The 17685-nt window shown below is 36.1% G+C and overlaps 1 protein-coding gene across 3 annotated transcripts in view; it reads left to right on the top strand.

Annotated features, from left to right (window-relative positions):
* The first annotated feature begins 1404 nt into the window (after nucleotides 1–1404).
* LOC139984970 (uncharacterized) overlaps nucleotides 1405–17685 on the top strand; it is a 26921-nt gene continuing 10640 nt past the window's right edge. Inside the window, exons 1-10 of one of the 3 annotated variants that reach the window (XM_071999144.1) lie at nucleotides 1405–1481; nucleotides 6805–6931; nucleotides 8504–8575; nucleotides 9394–9453; nucleotides 10832–10900; nucleotides 11552–11623; nucleotides 14182–14253; nucleotides 14611–14685; nucleotides 16534–16608; nucleotides 17018–17089. In XM_071999144.1, the coding sequence (XP_071855245.1) occupies nucleotides 1457–1481; nucleotides 6805–6931; nucleotides 8504–8575; nucleotides 9394–9453; nucleotides 10832–10900; nucleotides 11552–11623; nucleotides 14182–14253; nucleotides 14611–14685; nucleotides 16534–16608; nucleotides 17018–17089 (719 nt within the window). In that variant the 5' untranslated portion in view covers nucleotides 1405–1456. Of the gene's footprint in view, nucleotides 1482–1785; nucleotides 2129–6800; nucleotides 6932–7665; nucleotides 7761–8503; nucleotides 8576–9393; nucleotides 9454–10831; nucleotides 10901–11551; nucleotides 11624–14181; nucleotides 14254–14610; nucleotides 14686–16533; nucleotides 16609–17017; nucleotides 17090–17685 lie in introns of those variants that run through there. The other 2 variants (XM_071999138.1, XM_071999153.1) reach the window with 2 other exon arrangements.

Below are 17685 nucleotides of genomic sequence, written 5' to 3'. Positions count from 1 at the left end.
AGTTGAATGGATATTTGTCGACGAAAAGGCAAATTTGTTGAAAGTCACTCATAACCAATCACATATTGCCACGCAAGGACAAAACGTAATGATCATTCCATTATTTCATAGGGTATGTTTTGCAATGTCAGGCAGTATATATATATATATATATATATTATATATATATATATATATATATATATATATATATATATATATATATATATATATATATATATATCTGATGTACAAACTTAATAACTGTAATACTACCCTTAAACATCACAGGCAGCGTCTATACGGGCAGTATATCATTTACTTAAGTTAATGTTGTAACCTATACGCGTACCACTATATATACATTACAAACATTACCACGAACTCTGTGTTAAACTAATAGTAGCTAGTTAGTAGTAGATATATTGTATACAGGGGTTGTATAATTTACTCATAATGTTAATTAAAACAAGAAAACAACCCTTTTTTTTTGCCAAGGAATCAAAGCCACCATGAAAATCTGGGAAACGTTGGCTCAAACAGCTTGTTTACTCTCGGCGACAATGGCCGTTAAATATGTTCCATCGGTTTTTCTGTGACGTCACAAACTAAGGCAGCAAATGATAAAGCTAGAAGAGGGAATGATAGAATGCGAGATAAAAAAGCAGCGAAGGTTGAATAACGACACCATGCTTTTGCAATTATGATAGCATATCGACAAAGTAAAAAACAATCTACTTAGTCCGCATGAGTTATAACTATGCTGCCCGAAGTACATATATAGGCATACAAGAAATAATTTCGTGGTCGTACAAGAGATCACACGACGAAAATGTTAGTCTAACATGACGAAATATACATTTTAAAGTTAATATGCAAAGAAAAATGATAACTCTTAGCCAAGCATCAACCCCGTAACTATCCATATATATTACTATCAAACGGTACCAATCTTGGTATTTCTATTGTTCTGACACACTGCATTGATTTGCAGCTCTGAAAGTGTATAACAACTTGCACATCCACATCAAATGATGTGGGTAAGAAATGAAGCATTGGCCTTTTTTTAGACAACATTATCATATTTTAAATGTTCCGATCCAGTACAAAACAATATCAACAACCACAAAAATAACAACAACAACAACAATAATACTGATAACCTTGCCAAGGGGGTAGACGCAACGTTATTCTACACAGGTGTAACTGTGCATAGCCTATACAGGATTTTGCCTACTCTTGTAATTATAATAAAATAATTTGTAACCTTTAACTATATATTTGCATGGGTTGTGTGTTTGGAGAAGCTTTACTTTTATAAAAAAAATTATATATATATCGGTCATGCAACACATTCTCTTCTCAATTACGGATGGCCTTGTCGTAAAATATGGTTATTCTATGTATATTCTTATATTCACAGCACCAGTGTTGAACTCTGTATCATCCTAACACGAAGTCATTGTCGGTACAAGAAATGTGGCCGAGTATTACAGACTTAGGTATGTGACACGTAGGCATGGGGTTTGGTTCCTATCTTCCCCTGATAAGTCCTAAACTGGACAAAGCCGGTCGTGAAGTGGTATTGTTCTAGTGGGTTGATCTATATTAATTTGATTTATATCTTTCATACCACATATGACGCATTTTTTCGCATCGAAGAATGACCAAGATATGGAGTTTAGATTGACCTCTTTCAGTCTTTCCTGAGTTGAAAGTGAAAGTATAACTGTACACTGATGAAAGAAGGAAGTTTCTGCCACTGTTTCATGTTTGAAGTCAGGAAAACATATACGTTTTTAGTCTATGTGCATGTAGCCGAATCGACTGTGTCCTTGTATGTATATGTATGTATTTTAGATGCTCCTACAAGCATGAACTCGCGAAGAAGCCTCATTGGCTTATCTAAGCCCCAATCTGTCCGAAGTTAGTCTCTTACATTCATATTTAACGTTCATACATTGATCTTGGAGTGACTCGAACCGGGGACCTTATAATTGGAAGGAACTGACTGTGTCCTTTGTTTGGGTTATCATGGCGCACACGCTACGCTGGTTCTTACTTCTCTGTTTTACTCGCTGTTTCTCCGACTACGGTTTTCCGACTACTGTTGCAGACCTATCATATGACAAGGGCTGTCGCATATCAGGTAGGCCCTCTAACTGCGTTCACTTACACGGGTTTGTGCAGTAGATAAGCAACTTGGTAACAGTATTTTAATATTATATATCAAGTAAAACAAAATATTGAGAGACAGGAATGTGTTGCCAGTTGCGATTAAAATGCTCTCATTGGCTCATCTTTAGCATAATGGAAAGGGAATTTGGTTACTGATTGCTCAGTTCACAATAGCAATATTTCGGATGAGATATGTTTAGCATTTTTATAAGCTCATTTGAAGTTAGAAAAAGTATTTCTTTGAAATTAAGAAAAAATGATTCTTCTCTCTCTCTCTCGCTCTCAAGTTTCGATAAGTCAGGAAAGTAAACAATTCAACAGTTTTTTTTTTACTTTTTTTTTACCATTGGTGTCGGGCAGTGGGGGCAAATGGCCGGGAAGATCCTCGTTTTGGCAATGGTATCGGGAGGACAGGATTATGTTTCTGCCCTCACTTTTCTACGTAGAGATGTTCTCGTACTCTTACTAATATCAGGAGAATGCTGTTGTACTCGTGTTCATGCTGTTGTACTCGTGTTCATGCTGTTGTACTTGTGTTGATACTGCTGTACTTGTACTCATACTGTTGTACTCGCACCCATGCTGTTGTAGTAGTACTCTTGCTCTGGTCCCTAAAGTGAATATGAACTAATCGAGCTAGGCAAAGCCCAAATCGTGCAGAATTTGGAAATTTTTTGTATGGGAAGAGGGATGGAAGAGGGTTGGAAGAGGGGTGGAAGAGGGGTGGAAGAGGGGTGGAAGAGGGGTGGAAAGCTGCCCCTGCCCTGGCTGGATAACTTTAAGGAATAGAGGAGCATTCATAGTGAGGGTGCTGTTTACCTCACAAGCACACTAGTCAACGGGATCCTAGATTCCTGAAGGGCTTAGGGGCCACACGCTCCAACCCCCCTCTGCCAGAGCCGAGGCCTCCTTCCAAGAGTTGAAGTTGAGGATGTCCAAGCTAATTTTTTAATTTCTTTGACTTAAGTTTAGAATAGGTGCTCGAAATAATGTAATGAATTAGAAGTTGTTTGATTAAAGAATCTCTTGAAATAACTGAATTTTAAGCAATTTACTGTTAAAGTTATGAATAATGGTGATAATGTCTGAGGTTTTGCTTATTTCATACAGTGTTTTGTTTATAGTATATCTAGGGGTTCTAAGACAGCCGGTATACAGAATTATGGATGGTGGTAAATATGTTTATATTTGGGGCACTAAGAAAAGGCAAAGCTAACATATAAGAAAAGAAGTTTGATTTTTGCATTATAAATTACTAAGCAGAGTTTCGGGTTTAAAGATATTAGTGTTCCTAAGTGTTTTGAGAATTTTGACCGTTCTCCAGACTATCCCTGTAGTTTTATTAATATATGTTTTATAGTTTAGGTCTTTGTCAATAGTTATCCTTAGGAAATTTACCTCATAACTATTATTTAAGATGTTATTAAAGAGGTTAATTTTCTGTGTTTTTTTTTTACCCCTATCGAATGGGTAATTAAAGATAATGATTTTACTTTTAACTGGATTCATTTTAATTCGCCAACGGTAACACTATTCTTCTAATACAAAAATTGAATTCTGAACGTAGTTTACGGCATTGTTAATGGTTTTGCATGTGTCCCATGTGGCTGCGTCGTCTGCGAATTGGCTAACCTTTGAACTGTAGATGCTATTGTTTGGAAAGTCGTTTACGTAGAGAGAGTATAAAGAGGGCCAAGTACAAAGACTTGTGAGGAGGGGGGGGGGGTGTAGAGGGGTGCCGGCTTCCAGAATCAAAGGATTGGAATGCTTAGTATTATAGTTAATTTGCATATCGATCGTTTAAAGGAAGAGAGGAGTCTGATAATGTTAGTTGGGAAGTTGTACTTAAAGAGTTTACACCGGACACCATAATGCTCTTGTACCCGTACTCATGGTGTTGTACTCGTACTCATGGTATTTTACTCTTACTTATGGTGTTGTACTCGTAATAATGCTGTTTTACTCGTAATAATGCTGTTGTACTCGTACTCCTGCTGTTGTACTCGTACTTATGGTGTTGTACTCGTACTCATGGTGTTTTACTCTTACTTATGGTGTTGTACTCGTAATAATGCTGTTTTACTCGTAATAATGCTGTTGTACTCGTACTCCTGCTGTTGTACTCGTACTCATGGTGTTGTACTCGTACTCATGGTGTTTTAATCTTACTTATGGTGTTGTACTCGTAATAATGCTGTTTTACTCGTAATAATGCTGTTGTACTCGTACTTATGGTGTTGTACTCGTACTCATGGTGTTTTACTCGTACTTATGGTGTTGTACTCGTACTCATGGTGTTGTACTCGTAATTATGGTGTTGTACTCGTAATAATGCTGTTTTACTCGTAATAATGCTGTTGTACTCGTACTCCTGCTGTTGTACTCGAACTCATGGTGCTGTAATCATGCTCATGCTGGTTTAGCCGTATTTATGCTGTTGAACTCGTACTCATGCTGCTGTACTCGTACTCATGGTGTTGTGACCGTACGTATGATTCTGTCGCCGTACTCAAGCTACATGCTGCTGTACTGTTGTTCTTGCATTCATGCTGTTGGACCCGTACTCATGCTGTTGTACTTATACCCATGCTGTTGTACTACGAATCTGATATATCCAGGTGTCTGTGTATAGTACAAACAGTACTGAAATTGATCATAATGCTTATACTATCAGTGCAAGGATGCTATCATGAAACTGTATGTATATATATATATATATTTTCAAATACTTGAAATGGTATAATTGAAATTGTAATGAGTTGGAAAATATATATATTTAGGGTGTCTGCATATAGGGTTAGGGTGTCAGCATATGTAGCGGGAGCCCGTGTTCGAATCCCAGTGGAAACTGGATTTTTTTTCATTGTTCTGGATTTTCCAACTCACTACAATTTCAATAATACATATCTCCATTTGCCTTTGTCGTATCTCTTTCGAGATCTGGCTTTAGGAATCTCAAATGATTTCGTTTTGGTTAGCATCATGTTTGACCTCTAGTGAAGACAAAATATAAACAGAACTAGTATTGTTCGATACAGGTGGCAAATGCCTACAGTGAAAATTACGACCTTCTTTACCGATTCGAAACCTCTGGACATACAATCAGCGTCCATATATCCTATAGTGGTTAGGGTGTCCGCATATGAAACGGGAAGCCCGGGTTCGAATCCAGGTGGAGTCCGGGAATGTTTACACTGTTCAGGATTTTCCACCTCACTACAATGTCAACAACAAACAAACCCCAGAGAAATAAGATATGACTCATAATTGACAAATAAAGAGTATTGTGTTGTAGAATATATATTGGAATATTTGGTCCCCCTGGGACCTTCGTCAGCAGTACTTGGCAGTCGAATGTACAAAATGTAACACGATGAAAGTATGACGCTATAGATAAGTGTAAGTTGCAATGATGGAATTAAACCAAATACACCATATGCATGATGATGCAGGAAGCGGATTAAGGAACAAAGAACGGATTGCATATGTTTATAATAATGGTAATAACGGGGTAATAATTTATAGAACTGATAGTTGAAGCCGGTGTTGTGACACTTAATACGAAAGATCCAATCGATTTCTTTCCGTTTACGTTCAGTAGCGGATTTGAGGTTCGAGGCAATTAAAATACATTTTAGGTCTTTGAGAGAATGACTATGAAGATTGAAATGTTCGGAAATGGGGAATCCTGCAACATCATCACGAATAGAATTGTTTGTGATTATTAAAACGAAAGCGGAACATGGAACCTGTTTCACCTACATAATTGCCCTACCGCAACGGAAATTGCCTGCGGTAGTTGAAACTGAGTAAGAGAGTCTGGAGGAAGTGAGCAGAAATCTAAGGTTGGGGGGGGGGGGGGGCATCATTACGAGTTTCCTACTGATCGTCTTAGAATACAGCAAATTCATGTTTGATAGAGCTCAAGTTGGTAACAAACGGAATGCGTGTGTTAGGACTTTTGGACTTGTATTTTAATAAGTCCTCACGGTTCAATTTGTCGGCCCTAGAAAATACCCTGTCAAATTAAGTAAACGGGGTATCCGACGTTCGAGAAATAAGCAGATACCTAGTGTTCATAATCACGTGCATGGGTGGGAGCAAATTCGTTTAAGTTTTAAGGCATTGGCTGTAAACAACAGAACTTTTGAGATTATGTGGGTGAAAACTATTAAAGTGTAAATACATATGAATATCAGTGGGCTTATAAGAGACCGAAGTGGTTAAGGAATTGATATCAATCCAACTTGTTCAGAACGTCTAGAAATGACATTTGGTGTTTAGCATTCATATATTTATGGAAGGCCGAGCAATCTTGCAACATTCCCTTTATAGTTGTGAACTTTGTCGCCTTCTGTCCCATTTCCAAAACATAATAGGCATTCACTTGCCGTAAATATCACTTTAAAACGGCCGTATATAATAAACACAGCGTTACACTAGAATCGAAGTGTAAAAATAACGATAATATTATGCTTTTTCAAATTTTCGGACTCTCATAAAGGAAGATTGGATGAAGTGCTTTTTCTTTAAAGGTGATTATCAGTAATATATGTTGCCCGAACTTTTCCGACATACCGAATTAAGTAATGGAAAGGACATCCATTATATATTTTATTATGATTCTTGGACAATTGCTATTTTCAGATTCAGATGCCTGCGGACCTAGCGGTGTCTGCGAGTGCTATTTCGAAGGGCATGCCAGTTTCATAAACTGTACAGGAAAATCGCTGACAAGGATTCCTAGAAATATTCCACTAAACGCAACAGCAATGTAAGACCTTCCATTGATTCTGTTACTATTATATAATCAAGGTCGCACATTTACCATTTTTCGGGGTGTTGATCGCTTCGTCGAGACCGACTTGGCTGGTTGAGACCGACTGTACTGACTAGCTGAGAATAGTTTCGAGAACTAAACCAGCAGCATTTTTGCTCTATAATTTCCAAAATGTAATTCGTTATCGTCATATTTTAGACACAATACATGTCATAAAGATGAATTATAGTTACAATTCTCTCAATTGTTTCTCAGGGCCCTGGATATATGACAAAAATATATATTAAATTAATTATGATCAACACACCAGGAAAATTACGCTCAGTGGCGTCCTGTTTCTGCTTTTTGGGAATCAGCAGGGGAACGTACAGGAACCGAACCTGGACCCTTCGTGTCACAGACTAAGTCCATAACACTCGACTATAGTCATACCACTTGCGACACATTCATTCCTAATTATGTGTACATTTGTTAGATATATATATATATATATATATATATATATATATATATATATATATATCTATATCTATTTATATATATATATCTTTATCTACATATATATATCTCTCTCTCTCCACCTCTCTCCACCTCTCTCTCTCTCTCTCTCTCTATATATATATATGTATATATATATATATATAAATATATATATATATAAATATATATATATATATATATGTGGTGAGCGTACGTTTTGTTGTTGAAAGATTTTGTATGGTTGTTAGATCTGAGTTTGAAAGATTCCGGAGTTTCGTGGACAGATCCACTCGTGAGGCGATACAGTAGTGCAATGCATCTGGACAGAAAAGGCATAGAAACGGTAATCCTGAAAGAAACCTATACTCTTTAATCTGGACAGAGAAAATTTGTTAGCATGCCCGCAGGTGGTTATAAACTCTGACCGGGTATTTAATGTAGCTATGTAAGGTTTGTAAATAATGAAATTTCTTTCCCAGAGACACAAATTGCACCTTTTCGTAGCAACAACGTGCTAAGCATGAGGCAAGGAAAAAAGGATATGAGAGGAAAGGAAATGATACTGCTATCCCGCCTATATGTCTTATATTGTTCTCACAAAACAAATGGATAAACTGCTCAGAGAATGGCCAATCAAACCAAATTCCTGAAATAGAAGCTTAGCTGAGCTTCTTTAGCGTTGCTGCTGTATAGTATTGACTCTTCTTACTAATATATATATACTTATGTTACGCCTCAATTATAAATAATTGGTAACTGAGCACGGCTGGATCCACGAGAAGTTGTAGCCCTGAGATCGTTGACGTTGACTCCTATATAGAGGAGACCGATACATGTTGCATTTGGGACATTCTGTGGCACATTTAGAGTAGAAATACACGATTTGAGATGATTTTTGTTCAAAGCTGAAAATGGGAGTTGTGTACACCCCAACCTTTCACACCCTCGGGATCCGCGCCGGTGGTATAGTATATACGCACGGATTGTTGTTGGAGCCATTTGAAGGCACTGGAAAATCTAGTACCGGTATATGTAGTTACTAAAATGTGTAAAATTAAGTTAATTTCTGTTTTTTTGTCTCTGCAGAAAATTTGATCATAACCAACTTGAATGCATCCCCACCAACTATATGCTGAGGTTTGATAAGCTGATCAAGTTGTACGTATAAATATCAGTATACATATATTCATTAATTTGTCTTTCAAGAATTTCCATAGCTAATAACCACTCGTGAACCTCCTCATATATGACATACTGACAGTACGAACAGTACATAACATATATAATCCCAAGTTGGTGAGACTACTCCAATCGATACCGAAACAGGAAAGACCCTTGTAAATATTTTCCTGTTGTCTAGCAGTGAACAGAGGCTATAATAATAGAGTAAGAATAGTAAAAATAATGTTATGGTACAATATGTTTCCAACCCTATATACGGGCTGTTACTCTGTAACAAGGAACTGAAATATCAACTGGTTATCAAGAAAAACAAATGCACCCGGTTAGAGTCTACTTAATTACAAAACAAATAGAAAGTTGACCTCAGTAAGTGCATAAAGGAAAGATAATAAAGGCAGTTTAGTCATGTAAACGAGGAATACATATATTTCAATACCCTGGTGGAGCTTTCAATTCCGTCATATCCTAAAATAATAATATGTATCTAGAAATAACTTGAAGCAAATCATGGGTGAACTAATAGATATACACATCTGGAATCGATTATATTGGTTCATAGAATTTTGTTGGTAGTTTTAAGGTAACGATTCTGCCATCCATCATTGCGGTTCTTAAGATAACGTTTAATTCCCGGTGGCAAGGTGGCACTGAGGAAGACTTCAATATGTTAACATATTATATCGATTGATCTTGAACTATATCTGGGCTCACTCATCTATATATGTTCTCCTTCAGCCAACTAATAATCGTTGAATTATATTCCTTAATCCTATCATATTTAAATTTACATGCAGTGCCGCAATCGACAACTTGTTGAAGCGTTCATTTCTTCTACCGTCAAGGCTATATGAGTTGTAAGTTCAAAACTTGTCCTTTTCTTTTGACAAACATCGTTTGAATGTATATATCTATATATACATATACATATATATATATATAAAATGAAATTCGTAATGAGTTGTAAAATCAAGAACAGTGAAAAAACTTCCAGCCTCCACCGGGATTCGAACCCGGGCCTCGCGCTTTGTACGCAGACACCCTTACCAACTAGGCTATGGACGCTGATTGTATGTCCAGAGGTTCGAAACCGGTAAGGAAGGTCGTAATCCCACTATAGGCGTTTTTCACCTGTATCGAACAATACTTGTACTGTTTTTGGTGACATATTTTGCATTACTCTGCATGATGGTGCATGATGCTAACCAACTCGAACAATATATATATATATTTATATATATATATATATATATATATATATATGTACATGTATATATATATATATATATATCTATATACATATACATATATATATATCTATATATATATATGTATATGTATAGATATATATATATATATATATATATATATGTGTGTGTATATGTATATAATATATCACCAATATGTCACCAAAAACAGAACTAGTATTGTTCGATACAGGTGTCAAATTCCTACATTGACATGACAACCTTCCTTACCGGTTCGAACCCCTTGATGTACAATCAGCCTCCATAGCCTAGTGGGTTAGGGTGTCCGCGTACAAACGGGAGGCACAGATTCGAGTCCCGGTGGAGGCTGGGAGTTTTTTTCACTGCTCTGGATTTTCCTTCTCATTACGTTTTCAATTATATATGTTCAATAGCCTTTGTCGTTAACCTCCATGACATTAACATAAAATCTTTTCAAAGTATCTCTTTCGAGATGTGGCTTTAGGAATCAGAAATGATTTTCGAGTTGGTTAGCATCATGTTTGATCTCTAGAGTAAGGCAAAATGTCACCAAAAACAGAACTAGTATTGTTCGATACAGGTGTCAAACTCACATTGAAATTACGACCTTCCTTACCGGTTTCGAACCTCTGGACATACAATCAGCCTCCATATATCCTAATTGGTTAGTCTGTCCGCGTACAAAGCGGTAGGCCCGGGTTCGAATCCCAGTGGATGCTGGAAGTTTTTTCACTGTTCTTGATTACGTATATATATATATATATATATATATATATATATATATATATTACAGAACACCAAAGAAATAAGATATGATTGACAGATAAGGAGTAAAGTTTTAGAAAATATATTGGAATTTCCGGTCCCGCTAGGACCTTCGTCAGCATTACTTGGCCCTCAATAACAGTTATACAAAGCTAATTTATACGCATTCACACACCAGTAGAATCACTGTGGTCGAGTGATACGGACTTCGGCTCTCCTCTTTTGTTTGCATTTTTTGCAGTGACGTTACTGGTAACAAACTGGAAGACATTGACTATTTCTTCATCGATTGCCGAACGTTATCAATTGTGTAAGTATGAACTCAGCCTTCCTTCATAGCAGGGACGGTACCAGAATATCCAAAAGGGGTGAAAAGATGGGGGAGAGGAAAGGGTAAGAGGGAAGGGGTTGGATAGCAATCACTTTGGTGGAGGAAAACAATTGATAAAAGCCTGTATAAAGTGAATATTACATGCATTTATATATATATATATATATATATATATATATATATATATATATATATATATATATATGTATATATATATATATATATTTGTATATATATATATGCCTATAGGCCTATATATATATATATATATATATATATATATATATATATATATATATATATAGGGCAGAGCCTCATTACAGTTTTGTTTCAACGGAGCCGACAGGGGGTGGGGGATTTTTATCATATTGTTGATTTTCTAGTGAGATTAATCTGTAGACTCACATTTTGATAGTGTTTCTTTTAATTCCTCAATAAAGTCTGCTTTTTCTTAGTTTTACTGTATGTTATTAACAAATAAACTTTGATCATGATCATGATGTTATTTTTGCAAATATATTTCAAACAATCTAAGAATTTTTTTTATCCTCAGAAGTAAATACCATTGGTTTATATTATATTATTTTTTAATATAATAATATAATTGTCTCCCTTCTATTTAAATTGCAGGGATCTTTCTGATAATAGAATAAAACAAATTCCGGATTGGGTGTTTCGTAACTGTACCCGGATGACCACTCTGTAAGTTCTTAACAAGAAATGCGTAACAGCCTAATTAATACCGACCCAATAAGACCTGTCGATAAATATATGAACGCAGGCGCAGTATGCCCTTGCGTGATATCACTATATCGAATAACGCAGTTGTGTAATGTATAGCTTAATTATCGTCATTCTTGATATTTTATTTGCGCATTTACAAAGTTTTGAGAATATTTACTATAAAAAAAATTAAAGAACTACCGGGTGACCTTTCGAGACAATTACCGTGTTACTTGTTATTAACAGTAACATTCTGAAATGAACATCATTATTTAGAGCATTGCATGAATTAACATGGTTAATCAACGGCATACCGGGCGTTTATATTAAAACGCTACGACTGGATGCACTCGTCATACGGCCTCGTGAGTTGTTCGTGCATTATATTGCTATACACGCTCGGTAACCCGTTGATTAACCGACCCCTATAATCAGGAGCGGCTGACTGAATACATCATAGTATAAACTAGCCAATGATATTATTTTCTTTTACATATCTGACACTCCCACATAGTGACATAACCCAATAAAATGTATATGGGTACGTAGGTGTGAGTGAGGCAATATATACATTATTCATTGCGTTTGCTGGACTATCACCCAGTTGGGACATTTTTTTTTCTATACTGTAGTGTCATGTCCCGCTTCAGAGCACTCGTAATGTCAGTACGAGCAGTATTGTGAATATCATGTTTCTATCAGATCAAGGTTAGGAACTGTTTGTACTGTCAATAGCAGTGCTTTGAAGGATGATATTGGAGTACAGTTTAGAGAGGTATTAGCATTAGGAAATTGTCCCAACTGGCTGGACCTATTGACAGCTGTGACATTGACAGTGGAAATGTGACTCTTCCATTGACACAAATTGATATTCAATTCTTTGACTTGATGATTTGTTATGAATTATTAATTAATTAATAGCTAAATAAATCATCAAACCTGTAGTAGGTCATCTTAGTTGATTGCAAGATATTATTTTGTTGAGTAATATTCGGCAGGTTTGTTAAAAGTACCAACAGATCGCAAACAGTTGTTTGAAAATGTTACCTTCTGTCACCCACTAAAACAATGCAAGTGGCAATGCGACACATTCGCCTAGCGGCTATCCAAAATCAATATGCAATGCAAAACAGAATTACTCCAACCAACTAATGAAACAAACAAGTTTTATAAATTCAACTTCTAAAGTGAATATGTATTTATTGAGGAGGAACTTTCTCCTTAAAATAATAAAAAAAAGGAACATGGAAAATAAAGGTTACAACGTTCTGTAATACTGCTCAAGAACACGTAGGACTCCTGAATACTTAGAGATAACAGATTGCTTTGGCGCAATCTTTACCAGAGGATAACATATACTAGATTTAGCTTGACTACTGAAAAGTTTCCAAAGTTTTGATACCCCTGGATCTTTTTCAATTGCGAGAGAGCAAACTGGTACGTATAAATTTAGTCTTAATATATATTAATTGGATATTCTTTTCTCTATAAAAGAATGAGATTACCTCTTCTAGTCTGAAGAGCTTTCCCCCCTTTACATCATGAAATTCTGATTTAACATTTATCTTAAAAAAAAAAGAGTTCTGAGTTGTCACTGTGACGAATATTGCCTAAAGATGTTGACAATACTTGTTGACACGTGGTTGCGGATATCAGGTTGTGGTAGGTGTTATAGTCGGTGAAAAAACTATCCTCAAAAGCTTCCGGTCTTCGACTCAATGTGAGGAAAGTGGCAAATGGTTCCAGTTCTTAAACTGTCAGACGAGCTCTGCAATACAGCTATATTTTTTTTTCGGTCAGGTGATGTACTTCCATCCCAACTCTGCCGACAAGCTGCCCTATCCAGAACACTACATATTGAGTGAATCTGGAGTCTCCAGGAAATAATTGTGTTTTCAGATTTCACAGTGAAATGCCAGTTATAAATTACAATATACTAGCCCAGGCTTCAATACAGGTATCCTATATAGAGGATCCTGTGCCCCATGATATGAAAATCACACTACTGTAGCTCCGTCTTTTTCAGCTAAGAGATCTAGCAGGACTCAATCCGATGATGGTAACTTGGAGAGTGAATAAAAATCTTATCCAACACTCACTTCAATGGCTGGATGTGATGTCACACATAATTACTAGTGCATCAATTTGCATAACTTGGCAATACAATACATTGTCATCTTGACTATTCCCTGCCCTGGTAGTGTTTCTTTTGTGTGCACTAGCTATGCTATGCTACCCTGTACATTTGTATTATATAACTATGTCCTGACCTGGTGATGTTTCTTTTGTATACATACTCAATTATGCTACCTTGTATTTTTGTAGTGAATAGAGGGATTAGGGTTATGTAAATTGTCCTACATCCCTGGATACTACTCTCCAACAACAACAACAACCAGGATTGACTAAAGTAAAAGGTACTAAAAAAAAAACTTTCTAAAATAAACAGCTGACAGATTGACTTCTTCTGTCATACAAATACAAATTAACTAAATTATACTATTCTAATGTGACACCTTCATTTCATTTCATAACAGGTCTTTTCACGACAATTTGATAGAAGTGATTGGAAATCGAAACCTTGCAGGCTTATCCTCCCTTCGTTTCCTGTAAGTGTACTAAGGATTCTTTGTTCGAAATGGGTATATTACAAATTTATTAAATATTGATACATATCTGCTGATGAGAAAAACAATAGTGATGATAATTGACAATTTGATACATTCGTTCGGTAACCACGACGGGACTGTTTTGCATATTACGACGCGGACTTGTGGCTATCTATACAGCATGCATCTAGATGCAATATCTCATTTGCAGTGTGTTATATTTTGTTTTTACTTCGCGACCCGGGGTCGATCAATGTGATAACGCAAATAGAGTAATATCGATTTCCTGTTTAATTCTGTGAGTAATGAGTATTCCTTTTAGCCAATTGTTCTCTATTTTCTAATACCTATTTTCAGCCGTTTAAATAGACTAATCCAATTAAGGAAGATTGAGCAGCTCGCATTTCGTGATCTCTTCAATTTGGAGACATTGTAAGTTTAATTTAATCGGATCTTTCTTCTTCTTCTTTTTTTGTTCAGCTGAAAATTTCAAGCTCTTATAGCATAATCTTATAGTGGCATTGGTTGCAAACAGTTAACACTCCACCTTGAAATTAAAAGGATAAAAAAAGAAGCTATACTCTCTGCTACTCATTTCCAATAAATACAAGTTGAAGTCGATTTCTTTTGACGCAAAATATATCTCGTAAAGTGTAAAGTTTTCTAAGATGTCTACAAACAGACGGTGGACCAGGGAGTACAAAGGTAGCCCCACACCCCACAACCACGTATATGCTTCTGGGAAGGGAGTCATATCCCCTGCCCCACACCGACCAACTGGCATATGAAATATTACCAAATTACCTACATGCACAGCAGATAAATATCTAACACATGTATATGCGGGAAATGTTTCAACATTGTTTCTCAAGTTGAAAAGTACATAGATAGATAGAAACTTTTTTGTCCATTTCAGAAAACAAGAAAAAGAAAATGACTTCCCGTCGACAGTAAACATAAGACAGTAGTGAAACACACAAAACCATACAATAAACAAGCTATTAGTGAACAACTACGAGAAAAAAACTAAATAAGTAGAGGCCTATAGCTTTTTTTGCATCTACGTACCCGCCATTTTACCAAAACTAATCAAGCCCTTCCATTGACCACAAACATCTTAGACCCTGGCCCGGTTCCACCCCTGATACATCTATGATCACCCCCCCCCCCCCACCCCACACACACCACCTTCAAATAAAGAAATTTGTCCCCGTAATTTCATTCGATTATGCAATGTGACAAAGAACGGTGTTTATATTGTAGCCCATCTTACATCCTATGGCGGGCCATCAGTCTCAAATCTTGGGGAATCGACTTATACCGATATACATTGACATATTACAATTTCCTCCGACTTACACTAGTTTCTAGCAGCTTTAATTGACTTGATTTAAATCGATGATATGTAAAATAAATCGGTATATGTCAATTTAAATCGACATCTACCAGTTTAAGTCTATGATAGGTCGAATTAAATTGGTAGAAGTAAATTTATATATAATAAATCTTTAAATATCAGTTTCTAGCAGCTTAAATTGCATTCTATTTATTTATTTATGTATGTATGTATTTTAGATACCCCTGCAAGCAGGACCTCGCAAAAAAGCCATCATTGGCTTATCAATGCCGCAAGCTGACCGAAGTCAGTCCCTTAGATTCATATTTTAACGTCCATGATTATGAATTGTCAACTGTCAACAACTCTGTAACTGGAAGATATACATTAATCTTGGAGTGACTCGAACTCGGGACTTTATGATTGAAAGGCACCGGCGTTAACCACTGAGCTAACACTCCCTGATTAACATTGACCGATTTACATTGACCGATTTACTTTTACCGATTTACTTTTACCGATTTACGTTGACATATCATCGATTTAGCTCATTAACATATTTCAAATCCCGAATTGAAATTTGCAATGTACGTATTACAAATTTGAGTTGGTATATGGCTGGATACGTTAAGACGTACGTTCTTCGGTTAATATAATTAAAATGAGCGGAATACGCTAGGGGAAATGTCAAAGGTCACAAAGCAATTAAGGGCATTTACAATTGACCTGAAACTCGCAAATCATTGCTACAGCACGCAAGCGGTGAACGTTTAAAAAATGGTGCTTGATTTCTGCACATATGACGTTTAGTCTTTGTGATGCACGAACAATGTATACTTCTATAAAAAATTAACTAATACCAGTGATCGCTGATAAGTTGTATCATATATTATTGATCTCATGACAGACATTCGCTATCAATTCTGTTTTCCACTTTCTAACAGAATAATCTACGGTTGTCACAAATTGGATAACTTCCCGACGGGACTCTTCACAAATTGCAAGAAACTAAATATACTGTAAGTTTAAACTGAAGATCATTTCAACAAGTTTATCTATTGACCGAAGTTAGTACCAATCGATCATAGTGATTTTATGGTGTGACTGCGTATTACTGGCTTTGTATCACTGACGATGAGCGCGTATAACGAAATTGTTATCATTGTTCAGAGTGCATCCCTGTTTTTGAATCTAACAATGAACACAGAATTAACCCGCCTTTTTGTAAGCACGCTAAGTCGTAATTATAAAATGAATATGTAGCGAGTGGAATGACAGATCCATATTAAATTAATAAAGACCAACACACCAGAAAACTTTCCACTTCACGATCGGTTTCGTCCTATTGGGACTCATCAGGAGAAGGTATAGGAATCGAACCGACCGGACCTTTGTGTCACTTATATAATATTATTCACTTCGTTGTAGTACTTTGCGAGACAATCACATCACCAGATTTCAAGACGGGGTTTTCACTGGATTACAGGATGTTATAGAGTTGTAAGTATTTTAAAGATATCAAACGAGAATGTAATGAAATGCTCAGGAAATGTGTATATACATTTGACCGGCCAATGTGCACCGGGTAATTATTGCTGTATGTACATACTTACCTGCTCCCTCTTGATCACACCGGGCCTATCTGATGTGCTGTCTCCTTCAAGACTGATCACCACATTAATACATCTGTATCAACCCTAATAAACAACTTCAAAAGCTATTTCAGTCTTTTCATGATAATAAAGAATTCAACAGTTAAAAGTGCTTTGATTAATGTTATTTTTCCAAGAAACCTAACGATATGTGTGAATATTTAAAATGATAATAATTCAGTATATAGTTGTGTGTTTCAATGTCATATTATGATGTGATAGTACACCGTCGAATGCAATGTAGTGGAAATATCGACTATAGCTTATCATACACTGAAGGCACAACGTTTCAAGTAACGGGAAATGAATTGGGAGTTTTTATATATTCGTTTCTTATGATAACGATTATTATTACAATTACAACTACGATTACGACTACGATTATGATTATGGTTATGGTTACGGTAACGGTTATGGTTACTATTACGACTACGACTACGATTA

This window comes from Apostichopus japonicus, chromosome 2, assembly GCF_037975245.1.
Source record: "Apostichopus japonicus isolate 1M-3 chromosome 2, ASM3797524v1, whole genome shotgun sequence".
NCBI classification, from domain to species: Eukaryota; Metazoa; Echinodermata; class Holothuroidea; order Aspidochirotida; family Stichopodidae; genus Apostichopus; species Apostichopus japonicus.
This window is presented reverse-complemented; position numbering and strand designations above follow the sequence as displayed.